This window comes from Chlamydomonas reinhardtii, chromosome 4, assembly GCF_000002595.2.
Source record: "Chlamydomonas reinhardtii strain CC-503 cw92 mt+ chromosome 4, whole genome shotgun sequence".
Classification (NCBI taxonomy): Eukaryota; Viridiplantae; Chlorophyta; class Chlorophyceae; order Chlamydomonadales; family Chlamydomonadaceae; genus Chlamydomonas; species Chlamydomonas reinhardtii.
The window spans coordinates 786,400-813,042 of record NC_057007.1 but is presented as its reverse complement, the minus strand read 5'-3'; the positions used below and the strand labels follow the sequence as shown (position 1 = coordinate 813,042).

General features: G+C 61.0%; 6 protein-coding genes across 8 annotated transcripts; 4 read left to right on the top strand and 2 right to left on the bottom strand.

The window, feature by feature from the left end:
- Positions 1-280: 280 nt before the first annotated feature.
- Positions 281-2,349, top strand: CHLRE_04g217972v5 (uncharacterized protein). Its single transcript, XM_043061809.1, has one exon. It carries the CDS (start codon positions 409-411, stop codon positions 703-705), a length of 297 nt encoding a protein of 98 aa, XP_042925064.1. The 5' UTR covers positions 281-408; the 3' UTR covers positions 706-2,349.
- A 391-nt stretch (positions 2,350-2,740) lies between these two features.
- On the top strand, positions 2,741-8,057 carry CHLRE_04g217971v5 (uncharacterized protein). Of its 2 annotated transcripts, none has more exons than XM_043061807.1 (8): positions 2,741-3,388; positions 3,456-3,971; positions 4,160-4,453; positions 4,731-5,065; positions 5,219-5,466; positions 5,637-5,857; positions 6,180-6,353; positions 6,431-8,057. In XM_043061807.1, exons 1-8 carry the CDS (start codon positions 3,349-3,351, stop codon positions 6,442-6,444), a joined length of 1,842 nt encoding a protein of 613 aa, XP_042925062.1. In that variant the 5' UTR covers positions 2,741-3,348; the 3' UTR covers positions 6,445-8,057. Both variants share the same exon structure in this region, with proteins under 2 accessions (XP_042925062.1, XP_042925063.1).
- Positions 8,058-8,088: 31 nt separating this feature from the next.
- CHLRE_04g217970v5 (uncharacterized protein) lies at positions 8,089-12,670 on the bottom strand. Of its 2 annotated transcripts, none has more exons than XM_043061805.1 (7): positions 12,432-12,670; positions 12,162-12,362; positions 11,682-11,892; positions 11,328-11,546; positions 10,685-11,184; positions 10,254-10,524; positions 8,089-10,037 (listed from the first exon to the last, which is right to left on the bottom strand). In XM_043061805.1, exons 1-7 carry the CDS (start codon positions 12,557-12,559, stop codon positions 9,555-9,557), a joined length of 2,013 nt encoding a protein of 670 aa, XP_042925061.1. In that variant the 5' UTR covers positions 12,560-12,670; the 3' UTR covers positions 8,089-9,554. The 2 variants fall into 2 exon arrangements, with proteins under 2 accessions (XP_042925061.1, XP_042925060.1); XM_043061806.1 differs by having other exon boundaries at positions 8,999-10,037.
- A 160-nt stretch (positions 12,671-12,830) lies between these two features.
- CHLRE_04g217969v5 (uncharacterized protein) lies at positions 12,831-15,716 on the top strand. Its single transcript, XM_043061804.1, has 6 exons — positions 12,831-13,651; positions 13,838-13,911; positions 14,052-14,290; positions 14,424-14,606; positions 14,787-14,858; positions 15,056-15,716. Exons 1-6 carry the CDS (start codon positions 13,044-13,046, stop codon positions 15,209-15,211), a joined length of 1,332 nt encoding a protein of 443 aa, XP_042925059.1. The 5' UTR covers positions 12,831-13,043; the 3' UTR covers positions 15,212-15,716.
- A 4,574-nt stretch (positions 15,717-20,290) lies between these two features.
- On the top strand, positions 20,291-23,056 carry CHLRE_04g217968v5 (uncharacterized protein). Its single transcript, XM_043061803.1, has 2 exons — positions 20,291-20,730; positions 20,838-23,056. Exon 2 carries the CDS (start codon positions 20,847-20,849, stop codon positions 21,435-21,437), a length of 591 nt encoding a protein of 196 aa, XP_042925058.1. The 5' UTR covers positions 20,291-20,730; positions 20,838-20,846; the 3' UTR covers positions 21,438-23,056.
- A 2,239-nt stretch (positions 23,057-25,295) lies between these two features.
- Positions 25,296-26,607, bottom strand: CHLRE_04g217967v5 (uncharacterized protein). Its single transcript, XM_001700437.2, has one exon. The coding sequence runs from the start codon at positions 26,529-26,531 to the stop codon at positions 25,977-25,979; it is 555 nt and encodes a 184-aa protein (XP_001700489.1). The 5' UTR covers positions 26,532-26,607; the 3' UTR covers positions 25,296-25,976.
- Positions 26,608-26,643: the final 36 nt, after the last annotated feature.

The following is a 26,643-nucleotide window of genomic DNA, read 5'->3' as shown; positions in this document are numbered from 1 at the left end:
GACGGGGCGGGGGTTGTAGCGTGACTGCGGGACTGGCGCAGCAGCCGGGGGCTGGGGCAGCAGCCGGGCGCCAGGTGCTGGGGCGGCAGCCGGGCGCCAGGGGCTGGGGCGGCTGCTGGGCAGGCCTGGGCGGCAGCACTTACTTGATCGGTTACCGCCGGTCACTGAACGGTAACTGGTCGGTCAGCCGCTGGTTACCATGCCTTCTGTTAACCGACGGTAACCAGTGAAGTGGTCTATAGACCGTCAGTCTGCCGTCTCTAGTCCAATTAGACCGATGGTAACCGAGGTGACAAAGCCGTCCTTCTCACGGGGATAACCGCCAGGTAACCGGTGATTTACCGATGGTTTAATGGGGGCTGGAACGGTAGGGACAACGCGCTGTACCTCCAAGGCCTGATCGAATGGATGCGCCTGGACGTGGGCGCGGACGGCACGCCACGGCAGGGTGGTGCGCTGTACTTCTTGGACATTGAAAAGGCGTATGACCGGGTGCACCGGCAGTGGCTGTATGCGTCCGCGGAGGGACTTGGGTTTGGGCCGCGCATGCTGCGCTGGATCCGCCTGCTCACTGCCAACGGCTCTGCCCGCGTGTGTGTGAACGGGATGCTCTCTGACGCCTTCCCAGTGCTGAACGGCTTGCCGCAGGGCAGCACCGCCTCACCACCCCTGTGGGTCATCCAGATGGGGCTGGCAGCTCTTTGATGCATCACTGGCATGCCCAGTAACGATCCAACACAGCTGGCCACGGAACCCAGGCACTGGGGTGCATGGGGCACAGTGTGGGGTCCGAGGGCCCGTGTGCGGGTGGTGCGGGGTGTTGCACAGTACATGTCAAGCGCCAGACCTGCTGTGTTGGCTGTCAATGGGGCTGGCAGCTCTGTGGTGCATCACTGGCATGCCCAGTAACGATCCAACACAGCTGGCCACGGAACCCAGGCACTGGGGTGCATGGAACACAGTGTGGGGTCCGAGGGCCCGTGTGTGGGGGGTGCGGGGTGTTGCACAGTACATGTCAAGCGCCAGGCCTGCTGTGTTGGCTGTCAATGGGGCTGGCAGCTCTTGGATGCATCACTGGCATGCCCAGTAACGATCCAACACAGCTGGCCACGGAACCCAGGCACTGGGGTGCATGGGGCACAGTGTGGGGTCCGAGGGCCCGTGTGTGGGGGGTGCAGGGTGTTGCACAGTACATGTCAAGCGCCAGGCCTGCTGTGTTGGCTGTCAATGGGGCTGGCAGCTCTTTGATGCATCACTGGCATGCCCAGTAACGATCCAACACAGCTGGCCACGGAACCCAGGCACTGGGGTGCATGGGGCACAGTGTGGGGTCCGAGGGCCCGTGTGCGGGTGGTGCGGGGTGTTGCACAGTACATGTCAAGCGCCAGACCTGCTGTGTTGGCTGTCAATGGGGCTGGCAGCTCTTTGATGCATCACTGGCATGCCCAGTAACGATCCAACACAGCTGGCCACGGAACCCAGGCACTGGGGTGCATGGGGCACAGTGTGGGGTCCGAGGGCCCGTGTGCGGGTGGTGCGGGGTGTTGCACAGTACATGTCAAGCGCCAGGCCTGCTGTGTTGGCTGTCAATGGGGCTGGCAGCTCTTTGATGCATCACTGGCATGCCCAGTAACGATCCAACACAGCTGGCCACGGAACCCAGGCACTGGGGTGCATGGCACACAGTGTGGGGTCCGAGGGCCCGTGTGTGGGGGGTGCAGGGTGTTGCACAGTACATGTCAAGCGCCAGACCTGCTGTGTTGGCTGTCAATGGGGCTGGAAGCTCTTTGATGCATCACTGGCATGCCCAGTAACGATCCAACACAGCTGGCCACGGAACCCAGGCACTGGGGTGCATGGAACACAGTGTGGGGTCCGAGGGCTCGTGTGTGGGGGGTGCGGGGTGTTGCACAGTACATGTCAAGCGCCAGGCCTGCTGTGTTGGCTGTCAATGGGGCTGGAAGCTCTTTGATGCATCACTGGCATGCCCAGTAACGATCCAACACAGCTGGCCACGGAACCCAGGCACTGGGGTGCATGGGGCACAGTGTGGGGTCCGAGGGCCCGTGTGTGGGGGTTGCGGGGTGTTGCACAGTACATGTCAAGCGCCAGACCTGCTGTGTTGGCTGTCAATGGGGCTGGCAGCTCTGTGGTGCATCACTGGCATGCCCAGTAACGATCCAACACAGCTGGCCACGGAACCCAGGCACTGGGGTGCATGGGGCACAGTGTGGGGTCCGAGGGCCCGTGTGTGGGGGGTGCAGGGTGTTGCACAGTACATGTCAAGCGCCAGGTCTGCTGTGTTGGCTGTCAATGGGGCTGGCAGCTCCACTGTAACGACGGGAAACTCGCGTCTCGGCGCGTCTCAGCGCGTCCGAGCGCGTCAGGATGCGTCAGGGGGCGTCTGGCCGCGTATCGTGACGCGAGTGCTGAGACGCGAACAGTGACGCGAACTACTTTGAAGGGGACCCATACCGTGGTGCGCACGGTGTTTTACACTAGCCTATACTGCTATTGCGACAAATGTAGCCTTGCCCGGCAGTATGTGGGCTGTCATGGGCAGATTGGCCCCTGCACCTGCGCCTGCTGCCGCAAGCCCCTGCACCCCTGGCCCTGCACCCGGGCGGGCTGGCCAGCCCCGCCCCTGCCCCGTCGCCCCAACCAACCTTTAGGCGCAGTTCAGCCAGCCTGCGCCAGCCAGCCGATATGTGCCGATACTGCTTACAACAAGCCTATAAGCCTAGATACAGCAAGCAAAGGCATTGGCACAGGCGAGCATCGGTGACACCGGTGCAATCGGTCGCCCACCACCAAGTGTTTGCCCCTTGCCTCGTTTGACCGCTATTCTCTTGAAAACATAAACATGACTGACGAACTCATGAATCACTCATGATACGTCTGCCAACGGGCCTTGTTCCGTTGGTGGCGGCCTGGGGCCTTCAGAGCGCGCTTCACAGCGGGCTTGTATGGCTCCAGGCCGACCAACCCACCTCAGCGCTTACTGCGCACGTAGTGCTGTCAATGTTAACATTAGTGTTAGTGCTGGCGGCTCTGGCAACGGTTCACCTGAGCTTTGCTCCTCGCGCTATCAGCCAAAGTTCACGAACGGAAGAGCTACAAATCTTCATTAGGCTTCCTTCAGGGCAACTCGTCACGTTCGTGGGACCTGTCGATGCCACTGTGGGCTCTGTCTTCGACTTTATCGCTTCCACGACCCTCTTCCATCTAGATAACAGCCGGATATGGCGCTTGGTCGCACGCGGCGGCGACACGCTGCTGGAGCGTTCGACCGTGCTGGCACGTCGTGGCCTGGCGTCCGGTTCCGAGCTGCAAGTGCTCGCACGGCTAATGGGTGGCACTCCAAAGAGAAGGCCATCAGCACCCTCAGGTATAGTTGTTGGGAGTCAAGAGGCTTGGCACGGCAAAGGACTTACAACCACACCGTGTGCACGCAGACAACTGGCTCAGCCTCCACCGCTTCACCCGCTTCCAAAACCACTTTGGAGACCCCGTCTACACGTGCACCAACCCTGGATGCCGTTCGCCAACGCAGTTCAAGGATAGAGCGGCTTGCTCTCGCCACGAAAAATGCTGTGAGGGTGCACCTCGGGACCTCCCTCTCCCTGCCGGTACCGGTGGCGAAGGCGGCCTAGGAGACGCTGACGTTCCTGAGGGAGGGAGGGATTCGCTTGCGGGTTCTGTTAGTGAGAGCGACAGCATGCACACTAGCGGTAGCGGCACCGACAGAGGTAGCGGCACCGACAGCGGTAGCGGCACCGGCAGCGGTAGCGGCACCGGCAGCGGTAGTGGCACCGGCAGCGGTAGCGGCACCGACGGCGGCGGCGGCGGGAATGTTGGCGATGGCAGTGACAGGAGTGGTGGTGGCTACAGTAATAGCGGCAGCGCCCGGGTTGACAGCGACTACCTATACTCCGATGAGGAAGAGGAAGATGCTGCTGACGCTGAACCGGGTAAGGATCGCGCAGGTTGCGGTCCTCCTTTGCGCGCCGCAAGCCCGGGTCTGGGTGCTGGGTCATGCCTCTGTCCTGGGGGTCTCGCTTCCGGACATGGCTTATGTTCAGATCGTTGAGAAGCGACATCTAACTTTGCATTACCCTGATGTCCCGCCCAACCCTGCCCCCCCACCCCCAATCCACAGGTCATTTCCTGGCGGCAGCTCTACACCGCGTTGTGGCTTCTCTCGACCAGGACGACCCTGCCAACATCAACACCATTGAGCTGCTGAATGCTATTCTGCAGCAATTCGGGCACCTGGCGCCTGTTGACGGCGACGGTGATGCTGATGACCAAGCCGGTGCGGTTGCCAACGACCTTGCGGCGCAGGGCATGGTCATGCAACCCACCAACATCTCCGAACTACAGCATGGTGCGCGGTCTGTGCAGCACTTCAAGGGCATCATGTCAGAGCCGCTGTGGAGAACAGGCACTCAATGTAAGTCGGGATGTGGGTCGGGTCGGGTCGGGCGGGGTTGGGACAGCGGGATTTCGACAGGCTTTGACAAGGGAGCTCTGGGGTATGGCGTGGTGGGCGCAGCAGCAGGCGCGGGCAACACTGGAATGGAATGGGTATTCGAACTGCCACTGCAACGCCACGGAATTCTGTGTATGTAACGGCGCACTTGATTGACGCGATGCACCTCCCTTTCCGTGGCTTTCACCCTCTCCGCTGGCACACTACTGCAATTCCGGTACGACACCTATCTGCGCAGCTGCACCTATCACTGTGGGGCAGTTTGCTTACGCTTGGATGAAGGAGAAGATTGATGGGCGCGTACGGGATAATGTTGCGGACCGTCAGCTGCGTTTCCTTCGTGACGTGTGCTTTCCACCTGGCAATAACTTGCCCCCGTCGCTGTACATAATGAAGAAGATGTTGGACATTCCAGACGCACATGACTTTGAGAAGCACGTTTGTTTGAGCGACAAGTGCTTGTTCCCTGATTTCCCTCGAGATGAGTGGCACCAGCACCTGCAAGATGAGTGCGGCTGCGGCCATCGACGGTTTAAGCCTGCCCGGCCAGGACACCAACCAGTTCCGAACAAGGTACGTTGCATGCTTTACTTGTTGCCCATGCGGAGTCTCCCCATAGCAATAAGTCTCCCCAGGTCTCCCAATCCTGCATGCCCTTGTTCCGTCAACCCTTCTTGACTTCAGTGCCCTTTGCCATGATTGCGTGCACGTGCTGTCTTCCCACAGAGGTTCTACGACTTCGGTGTCGAGAATGTCGTGCGCGGCATGTTCATGGACCCACGGTTCTGCACGTTTCGCGGCACAGGGCGCGACAACAACCCTGATGACTTCTACGGCTCGCGGTACGCACAAGACATCAATGCCAAGACTTCCGGCGAGTTCTTCGAGCCCGACAGCTCCGCTTACGACCTGGGCTTTGACTTCGGCGAGGTCTTCTCGTTCAAGAAGTACAGCTGCGGGATGCTGTTCATTCGGTGCGTGTGACGGACCTCAGCCTGTTGCATAGTATGGGCAATTGCTTTCCTGTGCACCTACAGTGTCTCCGTGTGTGCATTTGATGTAATGGGCATCGTTGAGTATGTGCCTATGCTGTAATCATCACCCACCAGACCTTATTGCTCCCCTCTTTAACTGCTGTCTTCAGGTGCGCGGACCTGCCAGTGACTCAACGCAGCAAGCGCCGCCACTGCTTCCCCCTGATCATCACGCCCGGACCTTCGGAGCCTGACTCAATGGAAGTCTACTTGCGCCCAACACTGACAGCATTCAAGGCCTTCGGGCCTGGCACCGAGGGTATGACCGTGGTGGACGCTGCTTCGGGCCGGACCTTTGGGCACAAGATGTTTCTGGGCAGTATCTTTGCTGGTGAGTGGGCTTTTAGTCCGTGCTGGGGCGGGAGCGTTTGGGGACGGTAGTGGTGGGGCGGGGGCAGGAGTGCTCAGGCGTGGGCGGGAATGCAAGGGTGGTGTGGGAGAGCTGGGGCAGGGGTGGGGGTGCAGGGGCGGGGCGCGGGGCAGGTGTGCTGGGGTGGGGTGGGAGTGCTGGGGTGAGGGCAGGAGTGCTGTGGCTTAGGTGGGCATGGTGGGGCGGGGTTGGGCTGGTGGTGGTGGTTCTGGGGCGGGGGTGGGAGGACTGGGGGCGGGAGTGCTTGGGTCCGTATGTTGACCTCTGCTTGGTCTGCATGCAGATACGCCTGCAAACCGGACGTTGAGTCTTTGGCTCTCCCATGCGGCCAAGAACGCATGTGGGCACTGCATGCTGCTGGGAGAGACTGGCCCTAACGGCCATGGTACATACTTTCTGGGGTACAACAAGCCGGCGGACATCAACACAGCGCTGAACGTCCTGTTGCCACCTGACTGTCAGATGCCAGAGACTGCACTATGCGGTGACAGCAGGATCCGGATCTCTCATGCGCACCACATGGATCGGGCACAGGTTGTGGAAAGTAATCATGACTTGGCATCGGCGCTGGGTTGCCATGGCATTTCCTGCATAGCGAAGGAGCTGTCGTACATAGACATGAATAACGTGTGGGTTGTGCCCATAGCGCATGCAGCTCTGTTCGGTGTCATCAAGAAGTTCTGGCACTTTGTGCTGGGCGAGTCCGTCAAGAAGGCTGAGAGTGACTTTGTGTTAAGTGTAGAGGCTCGTCGCAGAATGACTGCACGTGCATCCCATTTCATCATTACTAATGACTTTAACCGACCCTACCGTGACATTGTCCCCTGCTCGTACTGGACCATGGAAGAATGGCTGCACTGGACGGACTGCTTCTCCCTATACGTCCTGCACTCGCACGGAGGGGATCCTAATAAAGTTGTGATGCCGGTAGTTACACGGAAAGATGATGCAGGGCTGGATCGTGAGTTTGACCTGGGGAGAATGTGGGAGATGTTGCGCACGGCCATGCTGCATTATCTGCGGTATGACCAATTCTCGGAGGCTGCGTGTGACAGTGCAGCAGTAACCTTCAAACAGTTCTGCTGTGACTCGGAGCTCGTGTTTGGCATGAAGTTTGCTACCTACAACATGCATCTACTGGCATGTAGGCTACGCGAGCAGGAGCGTGCACGTGGGCACGTGGCGTTTGCAACTGAGTTCTGGGTCGAGCGCGGTGTGCAGCAGGTCAAAAGTGGGGTCAAGTTCCGCACAACCAGGTGTCCAGAGCAAATTATTGTGAGTGGGTTCCTTGCAAGTGCCCGGCTCGCTGAGATGCGAGCTGAGCGTGGCAGGGGAGGTGGCACCGCGGATGGTGGTGCAACGGGGCCAGCCGGGGTAGAGGCCGGCCATGCACTGGCTGCGGGTGGGAGCCAGTACAAGTCATTTGATGAGTGGGTGCCAAATTACCGTGCAGCACACGTCACATTGACGGGGGATGTTTGCGCGGATGTAGAGGATGGTGAGGGTTCCCAGCTGCTTGGGCGCGGATATGTGGCGGGTCCGACCGAGCGGACAGTTGTCTTCGAAGCATTCATGAAGGCTTTTAGTAAAGAGGACTTCGAGACACGTTCAGGTGTGGTGGAGGGTGACTTGCAGAACGCAAGTGTTATTATATTCAAACGTGCACTTGTACGACGTGACCAGGTTTTACTATCTACAAAGTATAACTTGACCACTGCACGTGAGTCATTTTATGTGAAGACTAAGTATGCGCCATCCCTTGACACCCCAGAGGACGATCAGGACGTGTCTGTGTATGTTGGAGAGGTTGCATTCTATGCTCGTGTGCAAACCGTGCGTGGGGTTGTATGCCGTGTGGCGATTTGCGAATTGCATAAGGTGGAGGTGGTACGGCCGCAGTCGTTGTACTATGCTGCAGACTTTAGTCGCCGCAAGGCAACCCCCAACCAAGAACGCCAGCAGACGTTCCTGAACTCGTTCCCCGTGCTATTGCAAGCCATTGACTCGAAGGTGATGCGCTGCAAGCTCGACGAGAATAAAAGTTACTTCATTACGTACCACTTGTTTTCTCAGTTGCCAACCAATGATGGTGATTGGCAAGGAGCAGTGCAAGTTGGGTAGCCGCTCACGCGGCTGATGCAGTCTGTAACATGATGATGTCTTCTGGGCTTGTGTCTTCCGGGGCCGCCAACCGTTCCACTAAAGAAAACTTCCCGGCTGCCGACAGCGCACGCAGCCCTGCACCGGTGCTGTATGACGATGCAGCCCCAGCCCCCTTCCCGCCTTTCCACTAAAGAAATCTTCCCGGCTGCCGACAGCGCACGCAGCCCTGGACCGGTGCCATATGACGATGCAGCCCCAGCCCCCTTCCCGCCGTTCCAGTCAAGAAAACTTCCCGGCTGCCGACAGCGCACGCAGCCCTGCACCGGTGCCGTCGTATGACGATGCAGCGTCAGCCCCCTTCCCGCCTTTAAAGAAAACTTCCCGGCTGCCGACAGCGCACGCAGCCCTGCACCGGTGCCGTATGACGATGCAGCCCCAGCCCCCTTCCCGCCGTTCCACTAAAGAAATCTTCCCGGCTGCCGACAGCGCACGCAGCCCTGGACCGGTGCCGTATGACGATGCAGCCCCTGCCCCCTTCCCGCCTTTCCACTAAAGAAAACTTCCCGGCTGCCGACAGCGCACGCAGCCCTGCACCGGTGCCGTATGACGCTGCAGCCCCAGCCCCCTTCCCGCCGTTCCACTAAAGAAATCTTCCCGGCTGCCGACAGCGCACGCAGCCCTGCACCGGTGCCGTATGACGATGCAGCCTCAGCCCCCTTCCCGCCTTTCCACTAAAGAAATCTTCCCGGCTGCCGACAGCACACGCAGCCCTGCACCGGTGCTGTATGACGATGCAGCCCCTGCCCCCTTCCCGCCTTTCCAGTCAAGAAAACTTCCCGGCTGCCGACAGCGCACGCAGCCCTGCACCGGTGCCGTATGACGATGCAGCCCCAGCCCCCTTCCCGCCTTTCCACTAAAGAAAACTTCCCGGCTGCCGACAGCGCACGCAGCCCTGCACCGGTGCCGTATGACGATGCAGCCCCAGCCCCCTTCCCGCCTTTCCACTAAAGAAATCTTCCCGGCTGCCGACAGCGCACGCAGCCCTGCACCGGTGCCGTCGTATGACGATGCAGCGTCAGCCCCCTTCCCGCCTTTCCACTAAAGAAATCTTCCCGGCTGCCGACAGCGCACGCAGCCCTGCACCGGTGCTGTATGACGATGCAGCCCCTGCCCCCTTCCCGCCTTTCCAGTCAAGAAAACTTCCCGGCTGCCGACAGCGCACGCAGCCCTGCACCGGTGCCGTATGACGATGCAGCCCCAGCCCCCTTCCCGCCTTTCCACTAAAGAAAACTTCCCGGCTGCCGACAGCGCACGCAGCCCTGCACCGGTGCCGTATGACGATGCAGCCCCAGCCCCCTTCCCGCCGTTCCACTAAAGAAATCTTCCCGGCTGCCGACAGCGCACGCAGCCCTGCACCGGAAGCTTCCCAGCATCTGAGACACAAGTTTCCCATCAGTACAGTATTGATCTACCGGCCTCTTGTTTGTTTACCTATGGAACTCATAACAACAACGATACATGCTTGCGACCAGCCGTGCATGGCTGATCCGCCCGCTCAGCACTTCCCACCACTGCCCTGCGCCCGGCGGCCCTTGATAGCTGACTGTGGCAGGGCCGCACCCGCAGCCCGCTTCTGGGATGGCGGATGACATCCAGCCTCGGCTTCACACCCCGCGCTTGCGGCCATGCGCAGGATCTCCGCCTCAAACTCCTCACCGCGCTTGCACATGACATGCTGAGATGCGGTCTTGCCCTCCGCCGCCAACTCCAACCGCCCGCGCGCCTCGGCCCTCCCCACTTTCACATCAGACTGGCGTGACACAACGCCAGAGCCCACCGTCACGCCGCACGGCACGCCCGCCTCATCGAATTTAGCGTTAAGTGGCACACGCAAGTCAGCACCGTGCACCACCTGCCGCGCGTCGAACACCAGCAGGTCGCTGTCCTGGGTGCGGGTGTAGGCGCTGACCCCACCAAATGTGAACAGGTTGCGGCTGACATGCGCCGCACGCTCCACATCGTCCAGGAAGTCCTTGCACTGCATGGCGATGAGGGGTGAGCTGTCATACAGCAGGCCAGGGCCATACCCATAAGCGCGCCAGCGAGCCCACGCCCAAATTGTCAAGCACCGGCTTTGGTCAGGGCAATGCTCCCTGGCTGGCATTTGCATCCTTCCTCCAGGCCACAAAAACATTCCGCCGGGTCCCTTCTCCACCCCACCAGCTCGTCCAACCCTTGACGCCTGGCAGCTCACCCGGCGCCCTGTTGCCGACTTCCACAGAGCCAGGAACACGACAGTTGGCGTTGCGTCGTCCGGGTCCAGATGCGGGTGTGTGAAGTAGTCCAGCCCGACCGGAACCAGGCCCCATGGCGCCCCTGTCGCCAGGATTGCAGGCGTACCCGCGACGGTCTCCTTCGCGCTCGTCACGAGGTAGTCCCACATCGCCAGCAGCAGCATGGCGATGCACAGGCCGAACGCACCAATGACCACCCGCGCTTCGTGGCTCCTCGATGTGTGCGCATACCTGTCAAGGAATCAGGCCGTGCACCTTGCATCTGTTGCCAAGCCATCCCGAACGCCGCCCAAAGCCCTCGCCTCCTTGGATTTCCCCTTAGGTTCCGCTCCGCCACCGCTATGCACGCCCCTCCCTCGCTGCCATCGCTTGCCAGTCCCATACCACTCACATGGTCACGCGGCTCGCCTTGTTGGTCTGCACATGCCGGTAGCCTGCCATGTGAGTTTCGCCGCCACACTCTTTCAGCCGACCACGGGGGACCTTCTTCAGCGTCTGCGCCTCCATCAGGCGCCGCTGCATGTTGCGCGCCGCTCGCACCAACACCGGGTACTTGCTCTGCATCACCGGCCCCGGCACATACAGGACCAGGAGGACTGGGTTGAACACGCCGTCAGTCCCCGTCATGTCAATCCAGAACAGGCATGCCCTGCCCGTCATGTCCCAGTACACGGTCAGCGCTAGCTCCGCTGATGTGCGGGGTCTCCCCGCAGATTGCGCCTCCAGGTCCAACGCCGCACGAGCTTTGGCGCGCGCATTGCACGCGTCGAGCACGTTCGGCCGCAGTTGCCGCACGTTGCCTCGCAGTAGGTCGCGGAGGGCATCGGGGACTCGCAGGGCGATGTACAGCTCCCTTAGCAAGGTGCCATCGGTTAGCTCTCCAGCAGCAACCTGGTGCGGACACACGGTCACAAATGGCATTCAAGACATCCAACACACAATTGCAGTGCTCAGGACCCCTGCACACGCGGCCTGTTGGGGGGCCTGGGGTAATGGCGGTCCCACGCCACAGATACCCAAAGTTCCCCCCTCACCCCGGGCTCCGGCAGGTCTGTCACAACATCAGTGCCAGAGCGGGCAGCACCAGCACCACTGCTTGCTGCTTCCACATCAGCCATTCCCTCCTTTGGCGTCACCACATTCAATGGTGGTGCAGCCACCGCAGTGCCCTCCACCGCGGCTGCTGCCGTAGTCGATGAAGCTGGCCGCCCATCCTCCACACCACCGGACTCCCCCTCCTCCAGGCACGCGCCCTGTGCAGGCATTCGTGCATGAGGGCGTACGCATGCCGACCAGGCCCGCCTGCCATCGAGGCCACATCACGTGCATGCATGCATGTCCACATTACGTGCACCCTACGGCCTTGCCGCCCCATCCTGGCTGCGCACCTTCAGCTCCAGGATCGCGGACAGGGACACGATCTCGTTGTCCTCCACCATGCCCATGATGCTCTCCTCCACGTCCGGCGCCACATCCCCCACCTCATCGCCCATTGCCTGGGGCCTGGCCATGGGTGGCAGCTCCAGCCGTACCAGCTTATCCGCGATGCCGGCGAAAAGCGTCAACTTGTCCCCCCGTTCCCTGGCCCTTCTTAGCTCCCTGCGAGAGCCGGCGGATTGTGTGGGATTTCAGTCAGCGCGCCCAGCCCCTCGCGCCGAGGCCTGAGCCCCCACATCCGTGCTCCGGGCAGCGCCATCCAATTCGGGTTAGCCCGGTCGGCCCCGGACGCCCCCGCTCCCCCCCGCCATGCCCCATCTGAGGCCGCCGCCCAATCCAGGCCCGCCTCCGGCGATGTGACGTACCCCGGCCACCACAGCCCATCCATCCAAGCCCTCCCAACCATGGCCTGTACCTCCCCCCAGCCTCACCTTGCGAGCTCCTCCCGGCCGTGACGCCTCCACTTCTCGCCCAGCGCCAGTAGGAACCTTGGGGGGCACCCGCGGTGGGCGGCCTTGGAAGGATCCCTCCTCCACCGCTGCTCCTCCTCGACTCGTGCCGCGAGGCATGAGGCTTTAGGCATGCCCGGCATGTCCAGCTGCACAACGCCGCCGGCCCTCGCAAGTGCCGCCCTGCACATGCAGCCCGCATGTGTGTGCCGAAGTCCCGCGAGTGTCCCCCTTCCCCTCCTCAAATCTCACCTTACTATTACGGCCTCATCAGATGACAGCGACAGCGTCCCCTTCTTCAAAACCGTCTCAGTTATGTCCAAATCCTTGCGGGCCTCGCCCTGCTCCAGGCCAACCTCTTCCGAGCTAGACGGCTCCATTCCTATTAGGTGCTTCTTCCAAATCAAGACGCGCCGGGCCCGTGAACGCCGTTCAACGCGACGTTGCCACCCGGAGCCCTGGGTGGCAAAGTCGGCGCGCCTGTACCTCCGTGGCAGTCAGTGCTGCTACTATGTACTCTTGCTTATATTGTTTATGCCCCACCATTTGCCGAGCCCAAACGCGTGTCTCTGGCTATCGCCCACCACCGGCCCGCCCCCGCCCCATGCGCAAAACCCTACCCCTACCAGTGCCTCCCTTTACAAACGATACGTAGCAGTTTTGCAGGTGTTGAAATTGAAGGTGTTCAAAAACACCAAGAAGGTGATGATGCCCAGGGACTCGAGGGGACCATTTGGATTCACCCGTTTGAATTGGCCTCCAACCTGAGTCAAACGGGGATGGGTGATGGAATCCATCGTTTGAATGCGCTTTAAATTGCAAGAGAGGGCTTTCGGGCACTACCCTACCTCACAACCATCCAACATGGTCGCCCGTGTCTGCAAGCTCCTTATCAAGGATCCCGACCATCCCAACAAAGTCTACCATCAGTGGGCGACAACGATTTCGCCTGGAACTAAGCCTGAAACGTTCAGGGGGGATCTTCTCCCCGAGACGGACTCCACCGTCAATTACAAGCTCTCCGTGGACCCCGAGGACCCCGAGGACCCCGTGGAATATTATTCGCCGGAGCAGGTTCTGGCGTTTGCTCTCGAGTACCTGGCCAGCGGCTCTGACGGGCCCGCCTGCCCCATTCCATGCGCCTCGTGGGATGCGGAGAAGCAGAGGCTGACCCTCACCATTGTGCGCGAGTCCAAGCAGGACCCCATCAAGAAGCCCAAGAAGAGCAACGCGAAAGAGCCCATCACTCGCGTGCGAACGCCGGACTCCGCGCTGTTCATGGAGGCCGTCCGTCGCTTCTACCCCTTCGCCAAGCGCGGCCCTGGCGAAGGCCCCCGCCTGCTCAACACCAGACTGGCCGCCAATGGCGAGTTGAAGAAGTATTGGCAAGACAAGATGGCCGCGGCCTACGCCTGGAGCCTGAAGCGGGGCATCACGTTGTCGCGCGAAGACTTCCAGGCCGACTGGACAAAGTGAGTTTTTGTTCTTCTGTATTGGCATGGGAAGGACGCTAGAATGCGGAGGAATGTCAGTAGCATGAGCGATGAGGAATAGCGGGATGAGAGTGGACTTGACCGCGTTGACTTGTTGAACTGACCATAGTTAATTCTTTATACATAAACTTGCTTCATCCCTCTACTCTTTCACAACATATCCAGGAAGGCAACCGACTTCAACGCCAAGCGCACCACTTACGAGAAGACGACCGCAGCCGCCCGCGCTGTCAAGGACAGTGAGTCTGCTTTCTAATTATATATACTGTATAAGCACCTTGCAATGAGTGCGTTGAGAGGCATGCGCGAGAGGCAGACTTTGCGTCAGTTTGACCTGGACCTTCTGCTCCATCCTCATGCTTCCACCGCGTGCTTGCAGAGAACCAGCCCAAGAATGAGCGTGGCTGGTACAAGAACGCATGGCGCAGCCAGTGGGGCAAGATGTGGGACGGCTACAAGCGCGACCCTGTGCGCTTCACGGCTGGCGAGAAGCAGACGCTGACGGAAGAGGAGGTCGGTCTTTGCAAGGAGCTTGAGTCTTTGCTGCCAAGCCGGGCTTCCGTAGGCGTCAAGGACGCCAAGGTGTCCTACGGTGCCATCGACGCTGGGGGCCTTCTGGTGGGTTACTTTCTTACATAGCCAGACTGTCAGTACGTGCTTCGCTTACGAGCGCATCCTTACTGCTGATAAGACCAGGCGCGGTTGTTGGTGAATGTCTGTTGCGCTTACACAACTCTGCTGCTTCTTGCAGGGACCGCTGGCCAAGGCCTTGAGCGGCCTCTCTTCAAAGACCAAGCGCTCCTCTCTGGGGTCCACAGGCGCCGTCGACGTCGCCGCCGCGCCCCAGCCCAGCCCGCCCATGCCCCCGCCCATGCCCCAGTCCAGCCCAGGCGCCATCGACAAGCTGGCCGCGGCGGGTGCCGAGCGCATGAAGGTAAGACCACCGTGATCATGTTCTGTGCGCGCGTCGTCTAATATGGCTCGCTGTGTAAGTCGTTTACTTCTGCACTGGAGATGGTCCCTTGCGGCATGGGTGCCAGGCACCACTGCGGACGGACCGTCCCTTCGTGCAAGTTCGCTTTCACAGCATTGCGGCACACTTGCTGTCATGCAGGCGCTGGGCGACAAGAAGCGGACGGATGCGCAGAAGCGCAAGGATGAGAGGACGGCCGAGGCGCCAGCTAAGGTGAATGGGGGATCGAGCTTCCGTCGTCTGGTTCAGGGTGTGTGTGGCAGCACTGTTGGTGCTCTCGGGTGGGGTTCAGCTAGAATGCATTCTAAATGCATGTGGTTCTTGGTCTACGCCAGTGTACTCTTGTGTGTTTTCTTTCACCAATTTATGATGGCGAATCATTGTTGCGCCTACGCCCCCATCCCATGCAGAAGCACAAGGGCGATGAGGCGGTAGCCCCCGCTGCCAAGGCCAAGACCAATTCCAAGACTGCCGCTGAGGGCAAGGCTGCCAAGGTTCCGGCCGCGAAGGCTGGCAAGGCCGCCAGGGGCAAGGCCGCCAGGGGCAACGCCGCCAGGGGCAAGTAGACTGCCAATGCTGGTGCTACATGGATTGTACAATGTTCGGACTAGGCCTAGTACGGCTTATTCTGGACTTAGCTACCGAGCATTAGGATGTTTGGACCCTGTGTAGACCACCTAGCGGTAGTATGTTTGGACCCTGTGTAGACATCCACTCCAGCATGAGCGAGTGGCATTTGAGGACTGCTGTGCTGCATGTGCATGACAGTGAGACTGTGATGGGCGACAGAGCGCCTTTGACTGTGATGCACTTACTGTCAGATCGTAGTTGCGTGGAAAGCGAGTGAGATGGTCGGTTCAGGTAATCCTGAAACATGTGTGCAGCCAGGGTCCGCCGCAGATGTGGGATAGAGGCAGTGTAACGTGCTCTGGAATGAAGAGTTTCATGTGTTTCTCCGTGGATTGTACGGTTCCCCCGTGTTTCTGTTTTCGAATCGCGTCTCAAGACGTGCGTCTCGTGCATCGCGTGTGTGTGAGACGCGGCGCGTCTAGGGTATCAGGCTAGCGTCTGGTGTGACGCATCGCGTTAGCTAAGACGCGCTCTCCATGCAATTGTACCGCGTCACGACTCGCGTTCCATTGCGTCTCGCAGACGCAGTGAAACGCGCTATCTGTAATGGTGCCCCGCTTCACTGTTTCTGGTTGCGTCCCCATCGCGTCTACCCCGCGTCTCCCCCGCGTTTCCCCCTTAACGCGCAGCGTCTCGGCGCGTCTGACACCGCGTCTCACAGGTCAGACGCGGCCCAGACGCGCCCAGACGCGGTTTCCCGTTGTTATAGTGTCTGTGGTGCATCACTGGCATGCCCAGTAACGATCCAACACAGCTGGCCACGGAACCCAGGCACTGGGGTGCATGGGGCACAGTGTGGGGTCCGAGGGCCCGTGTGCGGGTGGTGCGGGGTGTTGCACAGTACATGTCAAGCGCCAGACCTGCTGTGTTGGCTGTCAATGGGGCTGGCAGCTCTTTGATGCATCACTGGCATGCCCAGTAACGATCCAACACAGCTGGCCACGGAACCCAGGCACTGGGGTGCATGGGGCACAGTGTGGGGTCCGAGGGCCCGTGTGTGGGGGGTGCAGGGTGTTGCACAGTACATGTCAAGCGCCAGGCCTGCTGTGTTGGCTGTCAATGGGGCTGGCAGCTCTTTGGTGCATCACTGGCATGCCCAGTAACGATCCAACACAGCTGGCCACGGAACCCAGGCACTGGGGTGCATGGAACACAGTGTGGGGTCCGAGGGCCCGTGTGCGGGTGGTGCGGGGTGTTGCACAGTACATGTCAAGCGCCAGACCTGCTGTGTTAGCTGTCAATGGGGCTGGCAGCTCTTTGATGCATCACTGGCATGCCCAGTAACGATCCAACACAGCTGGCCACGGAACCCAGGCACTGGGGTGCATGGGGCACAGTGTGGGGTCCGAGGGCCCGTGTGCGGGTGGTGCGGGGTGTTGCACAGTACATGTCAAGCGCCAGACCTGCTGTGTTGGCTGTCAATGGGGCTGGCAGCTCTTTGATGCATCACTGGCATGCCCAGTAACGATCCAACACAGCTGGCCACGGAACCCAGGCACTGGGGTGCATGGGGCACAGTGTGGGGTCCGAGGGCCCGTGTGCGGGTGGTGCGGGGTGTTGCACAGTACATGTCAAGCGCCAGACCTGCTGTGTTGGCTGTCAATGGGGCTGGCAGCTCTGTGGTGCATCACTGGCATGCCCAGTAACGATCCAACACAGCTGGCCACGGAACCCAGGCACTGGGGTGCATGGGGCACAGTGTGGGGTCCGAGGGCCCGTGTGTGGAGGGTGTGGGGTGTTGCACAGTACATGTCAAGCGCCAGACCTGCTGTGTTGGCTGTCAATGGGGCTGGCAGCTCTTTGATGCATCACTGGCATGCCCAGTAACGATCCAACACAGCTGGCCACGGAACCCAGGCACTGGGGTGCATGGAACACAGTGTGGGGTCCGAGGGCCCGTGTGTGGGGGGTGCAGGGTGTTGCACAGTACATGTCAAGCGCCAGGCCTGCTGTGTTGGCTGTCAATGGGGCTGGCAGCTCTGTGGTGCATCACTGGCATGCCCAGTAACGATCCAACACAGCTGGCCACGGAACCCAGGCACTGGGGTGCATGGAACACAGTGTGGGGTCCGAGGGCCCGTGTGTGGGGGTTGCGGGGTGTTGCACAGTACATGTCAAGCGCCAGGCCTGCTGTGTTGGCTGTCAATGGGGCTGGCAGCTCTTTGATGCATCACTGGCATGCCCAGTAACGATCCAACACAGCTGGCCACGGAACCCAGGCACTGGGGTGCATGGGGCACAGTGTGGGGTCCGAGGGCCCGTGTGTGGGGGGTGCAGGGTGTTGCACAGTACATGTCAAGCGCCAGGCCTGCTGTGTTGGCTGTCAATGGGGCTGGCAGCTCTTTGGTGCATCACTGGCATGCCCAGTAACGATCCAACACAGCTGGCCACGGAACCCAGGCACTGGGGTGCATGGAACACAGTGTGGGGTCCGAGGGCCCGTGTGCGGGTGGTGCGGGGTGTTGCACAGTACATGTCAAGCGCCAGACCTGCTGTGTTAGCTGTCAATGGGGCTGGCAGCTCTTTGATGCATCACTGGCATGCCCAGTAACGATCCAACACAGCTGGCCACGGAACCCAGGCACTGGGGTGCATGGGGCACAGTGTGGGGTCCGAGGGCCCGTGTGCGGGTGGTGCGGGGTGTTGCACAGTACATGTCAAGCGCCAGACCTGCTGTGTTGGCTGTCAATGGGGCTGGCAGCTCTTTGATGCATCACTGGCATGCCCAGTAACGATCCAACACAGCTGGCCACGGAACCCAGGCACTGGGGTGCATGGGGCACAGTGTGGGGTCCGAGGGCCCGTGTGTGGGGGTTGCGGGGTGTTGCACAGTACATGTCAAGCGCCAGACCTGCTGTGTTGGCTGTCAATGGGGCTGGCAGCTCTGTGGTGCATCACTGGCATGCCCAGTAACGATCCAACACAGCTGGCCACGGAACCCAGGCACTGGGGTGCATGGGGCACAGTGTGGGGTCCGAGGGCCCGTGTGTGGGGGGTGCAGGGTGTTGCACAGTACATGTCAAGCGCCAGGCCTGCTGTGTTGGCTGTCAATGGGGCTGGCAGCTCTTTGATGCATCACTGGCATGCCCAGTAACGATCCAACACAGCTGGCCACGGAACCCAGGCACTGGGGTGCATGGGGCACAGTGTGGGGTCCGAGGGCCCGTGTGCGGGTGGTGCGGGGTGTTGCACAGTACATGTCAAGCGCCAGACCTGCTGTGTTGGCTGTCAATGGGGCTGGCAGCTCTGTGGTGCATCACTGGCATGCCCAGTAACGATCCAACACAGCTGGCCACGGAACCCAGGCACTGGGGTGCATGGAACACAGTGTGGGGTCCGAGGGCCCGTGTGCGGGTGGTGCGGGGTGTTGCACAGTACATGTCAAGCGCCAGACCTGCTGTGTTGGCTGTCAATGGGGCTGGCAGCTCTGTGGTGCATCACTGGCATGCCCAGTAACGATCCAACACAGCTGGCCACGGAACCCAGGCACTGGGGTGCATGGGGCACAGTGTGGGGTCCGAGGGCCCGTGTGCGGGTGGTGCGGGGTGTTGCACAGTACATGTCAAGCGCCAGGCCTGCTGTGTTGGCTGTCAATGGGGCTGGCAGCTCTGTGGTGCACCACTGGCATGCCCAGTAACGATCCAACACAGCTGGCCACGGAACCCAGGCACTGGGGTGCATGGGGCACAGTGTGGGGTCCGAGGGCCCGTGTGCGGGTGGTGCGGGGTGTTGCACAGTACATGTCAAGCGCCAGACCTGCTGTGTTGGCTGTCAATGGGGCTGGCAGCTCTTTGATGCATCACTGGCATGCCCAGTAACGATCCAACACAGCTGGCCACGGAACCCAGGCACTGGGGTGCATGGGGCACAGTGTGGGGTCCGAGGGCCCGTGTGCGGGTGGTGCGGGGTGTTGCACAGTACATGTCAAGCGCCAGGCCTGCTGTGTTGGCTGTCAATGGGGCCGGCAGCTCTTTGATGCATCACTGGCATGCCCAGTAACGATCCAACACAGCTGGCCACGGAACCCAGGCACTGGGGTGCATGGAACACAGTGTGGGGTCCGAGGGCCCGTGTGTGGGGGTTGCGGGGTGTTGCACAGTACATGTCAAGCGCCAGGCCAGCTGTGTTGGCTGTCAATGGGGCTGGCAGCTCTTTGATGCATCACTGGCATGCCCAGTAACGATCCAACACAGCTGGCCACGGAACCCAGGCACTGGGGTGCATGGGGCACAGTGTGGGGTCCGAGGGCCCGTGTGCGGGTGGTGCGGGGTGTTGCACAGTACATGTCAAGCGCCAGGCCAGCTGTGTTGGCTGTCAATGGGGCTGGAAGCTTATGTGGTGCATCACTGGCATGCCCAGTAACGATCCAACACAGCTGGCCACGGAACCCAGGCACTGGGGTGCATGGAACACAGTGTGGAGTCCGAGGGCCCGTGTGCGGGTGGTGCGGGGTGTTGCACAGTACATGTCAAGCGCCAGGCCAGCTGTGTTGGCTGTCAATGGGGCTGGCAGCTCTGTGGTGCATCACTGGCATGCCCAGTAACGATCCAACACAGCTGGCCACGGAACCCAGGCACTGGGGTGCATGGAACACAGTGTGGGGTCCGAGGGCCCGTGTGTGGGGGGTGCGGGGTGTTGCACAGTATATGTCAAGCGCCAGGCCTGCTGTGTTGGCTGTCAATGGGGATGGCAGCTCTGTGGTGCATCACTGGCATGCCCAGTAACGATCCAACACAGCTGGCCACGGAACCCAGGCACTGGGGTGCATGGGGCACAGTGTGGGGCAGGGTTGCACAGTACTCAGTACGTGTTAGTACGTACTAGTACGTACTGAGTACTAGTACGCCTCTCCTGGGTCTCAGTACGGCGCAAAATACGCCAGGGGGGCGGGGGGCGGGGGTGTGGGGGTCGCCGGCGGGTGCCGGTGGCCGGTGGTCGTGCCGTGTCAATGCGTCGGTGGCACAGTGCAGCGAGAGGCAACATAGACGCAACATAGGCAACGTCTTAAGCATAATATGATTCTGTGTTTGCAGTTGCTCACAACCAAAAGCCTAATATCAGTGACACGATGGCCGATGCGATACGCGAACCGAGCCTGCCCTATTGGATACGCGCAATGGAGCTCTGGATGGATAAACTTGATGGCAAAACAGTAGGCGAAACAGGCTGCGCAGTTGTGGTCACTCCGCTCATCCACCGGGTTGTTCGGTGCTTGCGGAGCTATTACCAGGAGAGAGCGCGGGCGATGGGCGTGACCGACATCAACGAGCTGTACAGTGTCTTCTTTCGGCGCTTCCCTTGGGCGACCAAGGAGTACTTCAACTCGCTTGACACCCACTGGTGCCACGTTGAGGACTGCGGTTTCCCTCAGCCCCCGAGCCCGGCGTGGCCGTGTGGCCTGCCGCCTGTCTTCGTCAGCATGCACATCCCCTCGCACATGATGGACATGACAAGTGTAAGTTGCAGCGGATGATAGGATAGATGGACCTGCTTGTAGGCACATATGAACGACTCGCCGTGCAGAACCATCATGGGTCCTGTCCTTGTCCTTCTGTCTCACAGGCTGCGCTGATGCGCTGTGAGGAAGAACGAGCCGCTGCGGAGCGGCGGAAGCAACTGGAGGCTGAGGAGCGCCGTCAGGCTGCGGCTGCGGCCTGGGATGCTAAGCGTGAGAAGGAGGCTGCTGACGACCGATGGGAGGCTGCGGTGCTAGCGGCATTGCCACCCGTGCACGTCGCAGAGCAGCTTCGGATGGCAGCCAGGGCACGCAGGGAGGCAGAGCAGAGTGCTGAGTCCGCTGATGAAGTTGGCGCGTGGAAGATGTTCGATTTAAACCAGCAGTACGAGTGCAGTGCGCAGGGGCAGGTGCGGCGTGTTGGTGAGAAGGAGCCGATGCAGGGCACGGAGGTGAAGGGCGAGATCATGTTGACGCTTTCTAGCGACAACAAAAAGAAGATCAGCGTGAGGAGGGCCAACATCATTGCATGGTGCTGGGCTAAGGATGGCAAAAAGCTTGCGCTTGGGCCTGGCGGTGCTGTGAAGTGCGCGGATGGTAAAATGTCGAAGTACAAAGTCTACCACCAGAAGGACACAAAGAACGACTGCGCACGTAACTTGCTGATCCTAACAAAGCAAGAGGCCCGGCGCCGCGGCCTTGACTGATGCTCTGACGCGTGTAAAGGCCGGAGGGGCTTGGCACAGCCACGGCGAGGTGTGTGGGTGCATGTGACACGAACATAACTGGTTAGGCGTGTGGAGTGCCACGCAGCTTGCGGCTACGAGGTTTGACGGATGCTCTGACACGTGTGAAGGCCGGTGGGGCCTGGCGCAGCCGCGGCGAGGTGTGTGGGTGCATGTGACACGAACATAACTGGCTGGGCGTATGAAGTTCCGCGCAGCTTGCGGCTATGAGGTTTGACGGATGCTCTGACACGTGTGAAGGCCGGTGGGGCCTGGCGCAGCCGCGGCGAGGTGTGTGGGTGCATGTGACACGAACATAACTGGTTGGGCGTGTGGAGTGCCGCGCAGCTTGCGGCTACGAGGTTTGACGGATGCTCTGACACGTGTGAAGGCCGGTGGGGCCTGGCGCAGCCACGGCGAGGTGTGTGGGTGCATGTGACACAAACATAACTGGTTGGGCGTGTGGAGTGCCGCGCAGCTTGCGGCTACGAGGTTTGACGGATGCTCTGACGCATGTGAAGGCCGGTGGGGCCTTGCGCAGCCGCGGCGAGGTGTGTGGGTGCATGTGACACGAACATAACTGGCTGGGCGTGTGGAGTTCCGCGCAGCTTGCGGCTACGAGGTTTGACGGATGCTCTGACACGTGTGAAGGCCGGTGGGGCCTGGCGCAGCCGCGGCGAGGTGTGTGGGTGCATGTGACACGAACATAACTGGCTGGGCGTGTGGAGTTCCGCGGAGCTTGCGGCTACGAGGTTTGACGGATGCTCTGACGCGTGTGAAGGCCGGTGGGGCTTGGCGCAGCCGCGGCGAGGTGTGTGGGTGCATGTGACACGAACATAACTGGTTGGGCGTGTGGAGTGCCGCGCAGCTTGCGGCTACGAGGTTTGACGGATGCTCTGACGCGTGTGATGGCCGGTGGGGCTTGGCGCAGCCACGGCGAGGTGTGTGGGTGCATGTGACACGAACATAACTGGTTGGGCGTGTGGAGTGCCACGCAGCTTGCGGCTACGAGGTTTGACGGATGCTCTGATGCGTGCGAAGGCCGGTGGGGCCTGGCGCAGCCGCGGCGAGGTGTGTGGGTGCATGTGACACGAACATAACTGGCTGGGCGTGTGGAGTTCCGCGCAGCTTGCGGCTACGAGGTTTGACGGATGCTCTGACGCGTGTGAAGGCCGGTGGGGCTTGGCGCAGCCGCGGCGAGGTGTGTGGGTGCATGTGACACAAACATAACTGGTTGGGCGTGTGGAGTGCCGCGCAGCTTGCGGCTACGAGGTTTGACGGATGCTCTGATGCGTGTAAAGGCCGGTGGGGCTTGGCGCAGCCGCGGCGAGGTGTGTGGGTGCATGTGACACAAACATAACTGGTTGGGCGTGTGGAGTGCCGCGCAGCTTGCGGCTACGAGGTTTGACGGATGCTCTGATGCGTGCGAAGGCCGGTGGGGCCTGGCGCAGCCGCGGCGAGGTGTGTGGGTGCATGTGACACGAACATAACTGGTTAGGCGTGTGGAGTGCCGCGCAGCTTGCGGCTACGAGGTTTGACGGATGCTCTGATGCGTGTGAAGACTGACAAGCCGCGGCGTGTTCATGTAATATACTGTGAAACGGAGGCCAACACGCACTGGCGGCAGGCTGGAATATTTGTTGGGCACCGCAGCTGGGAAAGAGGTCCTTACGCATGCGCTTGCAGCAGCGGCGCAGGCCAACACGCACTGGCGGCAGGCTGGAATATTTGTTGGGCACCGCAGCTGGGAAAGGGGTCCTTACGCATGCGCTTGCAGCAGCGGCGCAAGCCAACACGCACTCGTGACAGGCTGGAATATTTGTTGGGCACCGCAGCTGGGAAAGGGGTCCTTACGCATGCGCTCGCAGCAGCGGCACAGGCCAACACGCACTGGCGGCAGGCTGGAGTATTTGTTGGGCACCGCAGCTGGGAAAGGGGTCCTTACGCATGCGCTTGCAGCAGCGGCGCAGGCCAACACGCACTGGCGGCAGGCTGGAATATTTGTTGGGCACCGCAGCTGGGAAAGGGGTCCTTACGCATGCGCTTGCAGCAGCGGCGCAGGCCAACACGCACTGGCGGCAGGCTGGAATATTTGTTGGGCACCGCAGCTGGGAAAGGGGTCCTTACGCATGCGCTTGCAGCAGCGGCGCAGGCCAACACGCACTGGCGGCAGGCTGGAATATTTGTTGGGCACCGCAGCTGGGAAAGGGGTCCTTACGCATGCGCTCGCAGCAGCGGCACAGGCCAACACGCACTGGCGGCAGGCTGGAGTATTTGTTGGGCACCGCAGCTGGGAAAGGGGTCCTTACGCATGCGCTCGCAGCAGCGGCGCAGGCCAACACGCACTGACGGCAGGCTGGAATATTTGTTGGGCACCGCAGCTGGGAAAGGGGTCCTGACGCATGCGCTTGCAGCAGCGGCGCAGGCCAACACGCACTGGCGGCAGGCTGGAATATTTGTTGGGCACCGCAGCTGGGAAAGGGGTCCTGACGCATGCGCTTGCAGCAGCGGCACAGGCCAACACGCACTGGCGGCAGGCTGGAATATTTGTTGGGCACCGCAGCTGGGAAAGGGGTCCTTACGCATGCGCTTGCAGCAGCGGCACAGGCCAACACGCACTGGCGGCAGGCTGGAATATTTGTTGGGCACCGCAGCTGGGAAAGGGGTCCTTACGCATGCGCTCGCAGCAGCGGCGCAGGCCAACACGCACTGACGGCAGGCTGGAATATTTGTTGGGCACCGCAGCTGGGAAAGGGGTCCTTACGCATGCGCTTGCAGCAGCGGCGCAGGCCAACACGCACTGGCGGCAGGCTGGAATATTTGTTGGGCACCGCAGCTGGGAAAGGGGTCCTGACGCATGCGCTTGCAGCAGCGGCACAGGCCAACACGCACTGGCGGCAGGCTGGAATATTTGTTGGGCACCGCAGCTGGGAAAGGGGTCCTTACGCATGCGCTCGCAGCAGCGGCACAAGCCAACACGCACTCGTGACAGGCTGGAATATTTGTTGGGCACCGCAGCTGGGAAAGGGGTCCTTACGCATGCGCTCGCAGCAGCGGCACAGGCCAACACGCACTGGCGGCAGGCTGGAGTATTTGTTGGGCACCGCAGCTGGGAAAGGGGTCCTTACGCATGCGCTTGCAGCAGCGGCGCAGGCCAACACGCACTGGCGGCAGGCTGGAATATTTGTTGGGCACCGCAGCTGGGAAAGGGGTCCTTACGCATGCGCTTGCAGCAGCGGCGCAGGCCAACACGCACTGGCGGCAGGCTGGAATATTTGTTGGGCACCGCAGCTGGGAAAGGGGTCCTTACGCATGCGCTTGCAGCAGCGGCGCAGGCCAACACGCACTGGCGGCAGGCTGGAATATTTGTTGGGCACCGCAGCTGGGAAAGGGGTCCTTACGCATGCGCTTGCAGCAGCGGCGCAGGCCAACACGCACTGGCGGCAGGCTGGAATATTTGTTGGGCACCGCAGCTGGGAAAGGGGTCCTTACGCATGCGCTCGCAGCAGCGGCACAGGCCAACACGCACTGGCGGCAGGCTGGAGTATTTGTTGGGCACCGCAGCTGGGAAAGGGGTCCTTACGCATGCGCTCGCAGCAGCGGCGCAGGCCAACACGCACTGACGGCAGGCTGGAATATTTGTTGGGCACCGCAGCTGGGAAAGGGGTCCTGACGCATGCGCTTGCAGCAGCGGCGCAGGCCAACACGCACTGGCGGCAGGCTGGAATATTTGTTGGGCACCGCAGCTGGGAAAGGGGTCCTTACGCATGCGCTTGCAGCAGCGGCACAGGCCAACACGCACTGACGGCAGGCTGGAATATTTGTTGGGCACCGCAGCTGGGAAAGGGGTCCTTACACATGCGCTCGCAGCAGCGGCACAGGCCAACACGCACTGGCGGCAGGCTGGCAGCCTGGCAAGCTTTCGGCCCTCCCGTGTGCTGACGGATCTTGCACGTGCTGCACTGGTTATGGGGCGCCCATCACATGCACAGCGCCACCCCCAGCGACCGTCCACAGCGTTCACCATCGGTTACGAGGTAACATGTGAATGCGCAACTGCGCTACTGACTGCCTACTCTCGTGCCGCCTGCAAGCCCACTCCGCCTTCCGCTCTGGTCTGCGTACGCCTTAGTTCCGCAACACTCGTCAACCCACTTTCAGGCGACTGCAGACAAGCCTAGTTCTGGCATTCAAGTGTTGTGCACGAGACCAACGTGTCCAGATGCAAGCCAGCCCCTTGCGGCCTGGCCAACTGCACATTCGACGCAAACGATTCACGACGGTCCAAACCCCTCACGGGCACACGCCATGAACGGTCACGCTTGAGCAAGCCATTGTTCATCACGCATAATTCAATGCAACATATTATGTACGAACATAAATAACAAGACGGTGGCCCCCTGTCGCACGGCTAAACATTATTGTCATGTACCTGTCTTCCCACAGCCCACATCTGCATACATCTGACTGTCACGAATATGCGCTCAGCATGCCCTGGGTACTTGTGCCCAATGCCCTATGCTACTCATCGTCATCGGCATCCACTTCATCGTCAGTGTCCCCACCGTCCACCTCCTCCGCCGCGCTCCCCTCCTCCGCGCCGTCCTCCGCCGCGTCCTCCGCCACGTCCTCCTCCTCCTCCTCCTCCTCCCAGCGGTTCCGCCAGGGCACCACCTCCTGCTGGTAGCCGGGCTTCTTCATCTTGTCGAGGATGCGCTGGTTGGAGAACACGTACACCAGGTCTGCTGCACGCCCGGGCTGCAGCTTGTTGCGGCGTGGGCTGTGGATGAACTCGTACGTGCTCCAGTTCCGCTCGCAGGCACACGCCGAGGAAGGCTGCGACAGAATCCGCATGGCCAACTTGCAGAGGAGCGGAGCGCCGGAGCTGTACATCTCGTGCCAGCTGCCGCCGGTCACCTTCTGCCGGTTCAGCTCAGCCGTGTCGCCAGCGTCAGCCCACACGCCCTCCTTGTTGCGAAACGTCTGCAGCTCGCTCTCCACCTGCGCCTGGTCCGCCACACTGGTGAACGTCTTCTTTACAATGCGACGGAAGTCGCGCATGATCTTGGGGTCCATGCTAGTCGAGTCGTGGTCCCAGAATAATAATAATAATAATCCCAACGCTGGCCCATAGGGCCTAGCATGTATTAACGGGGCAACGCCTTTGCTGATCATCTCTCAACCCAGT

Excerpts from the sequence above, each read along its gene's own strand:
- CHLRE_04g217967v5 (XM_001700437.2), bottom strand. The coding sequence starts at position 26,531 with ATGGACCCCAAGATCATGCGCGACTTCCGTCGCATTGTAAAGAAGACG.
- CHLRE_04g217968v5 (XM_043061803.1), top strand. The coding sequence starts at position 20,847 with ATGCGCTGTGAGGAAGAACGAGCCGCTGCGGAGCGGCGGAAGCAACTG.
- CHLRE_04g217971v5 (XM_043061807.1), top strand. The coding sequence starts at position 3,349 with ATGGGTGGCACTCCAAAGAGAAGGCCATCAGCACCCTCAG. Across the intron at positions 3,389-3,455 it reads AAGGCCATCAGCACCCTCAG|ACAACTGGCTCAGCCTCCAC; the intron begins GTATAGTTGTTG and ends GTGTGCACGCAG. Across the intron at positions 5,066-5,218 it reads ACCAACCAGTTCCGAACAAG|AGGTTCTACGACTTCGGTGT; the intron begins GTACGTTGCATG and ends GTCTTCCCACAG.
- CHLRE_04g217969v5 (XM_043061804.1), top strand. The coding sequence starts at position 13,044 with ATGGTCGCCCGTGTCTGCAAGCTCCTTATCAAGGATCCCGACCATCCC. Across the intron at positions 13,652-13,837 it reads TTCCAGGCCGACTGGACAAA|GAAGGCAACCGACTTCAACG; the intron begins GTGAGTTTTTGT and ends CAACATATCCAG. Across the intron at positions 14,607-14,786 it reads CGGGTGCCGAGCGCATGAAG|GCGCTGGGCGACAAGAAGCG; the intron begins GTAAGACCACCG and ends GCTGTCATGCAG.
- CHLRE_04g217970v5 (XM_043061805.1), bottom strand. The coding sequence starts at position 12,559 with ATGGAGCCGTCTAGCTCGGAAGAGGTTGGCCTGGAGCAGGGCGAGGCC. Across the intron at positions 12,363-12,431 it reads GATGAGGCCGTAATAGTAAG|GGCGGCACTTGCGAGGGCCG; the intron begins GTGAGATTTGAG and ends CTGCATGTGCAG. Across the intron at positions 10,038-10,253 it reads AGTCGGCAACAGGGCGCCGG|TGCAAGGACTTCCTGGACGA; the intron begins GTGAGCTGCCAG and ends ATCGCCATGCAG.
- CHLRE_04g217972v5 (XM_043061809.1), top strand. The coding sequence starts at position 409 with ATGCGCCTGGACGTGGGCGCGGACGGCACGCCACGGCAGGGTGGTGCG.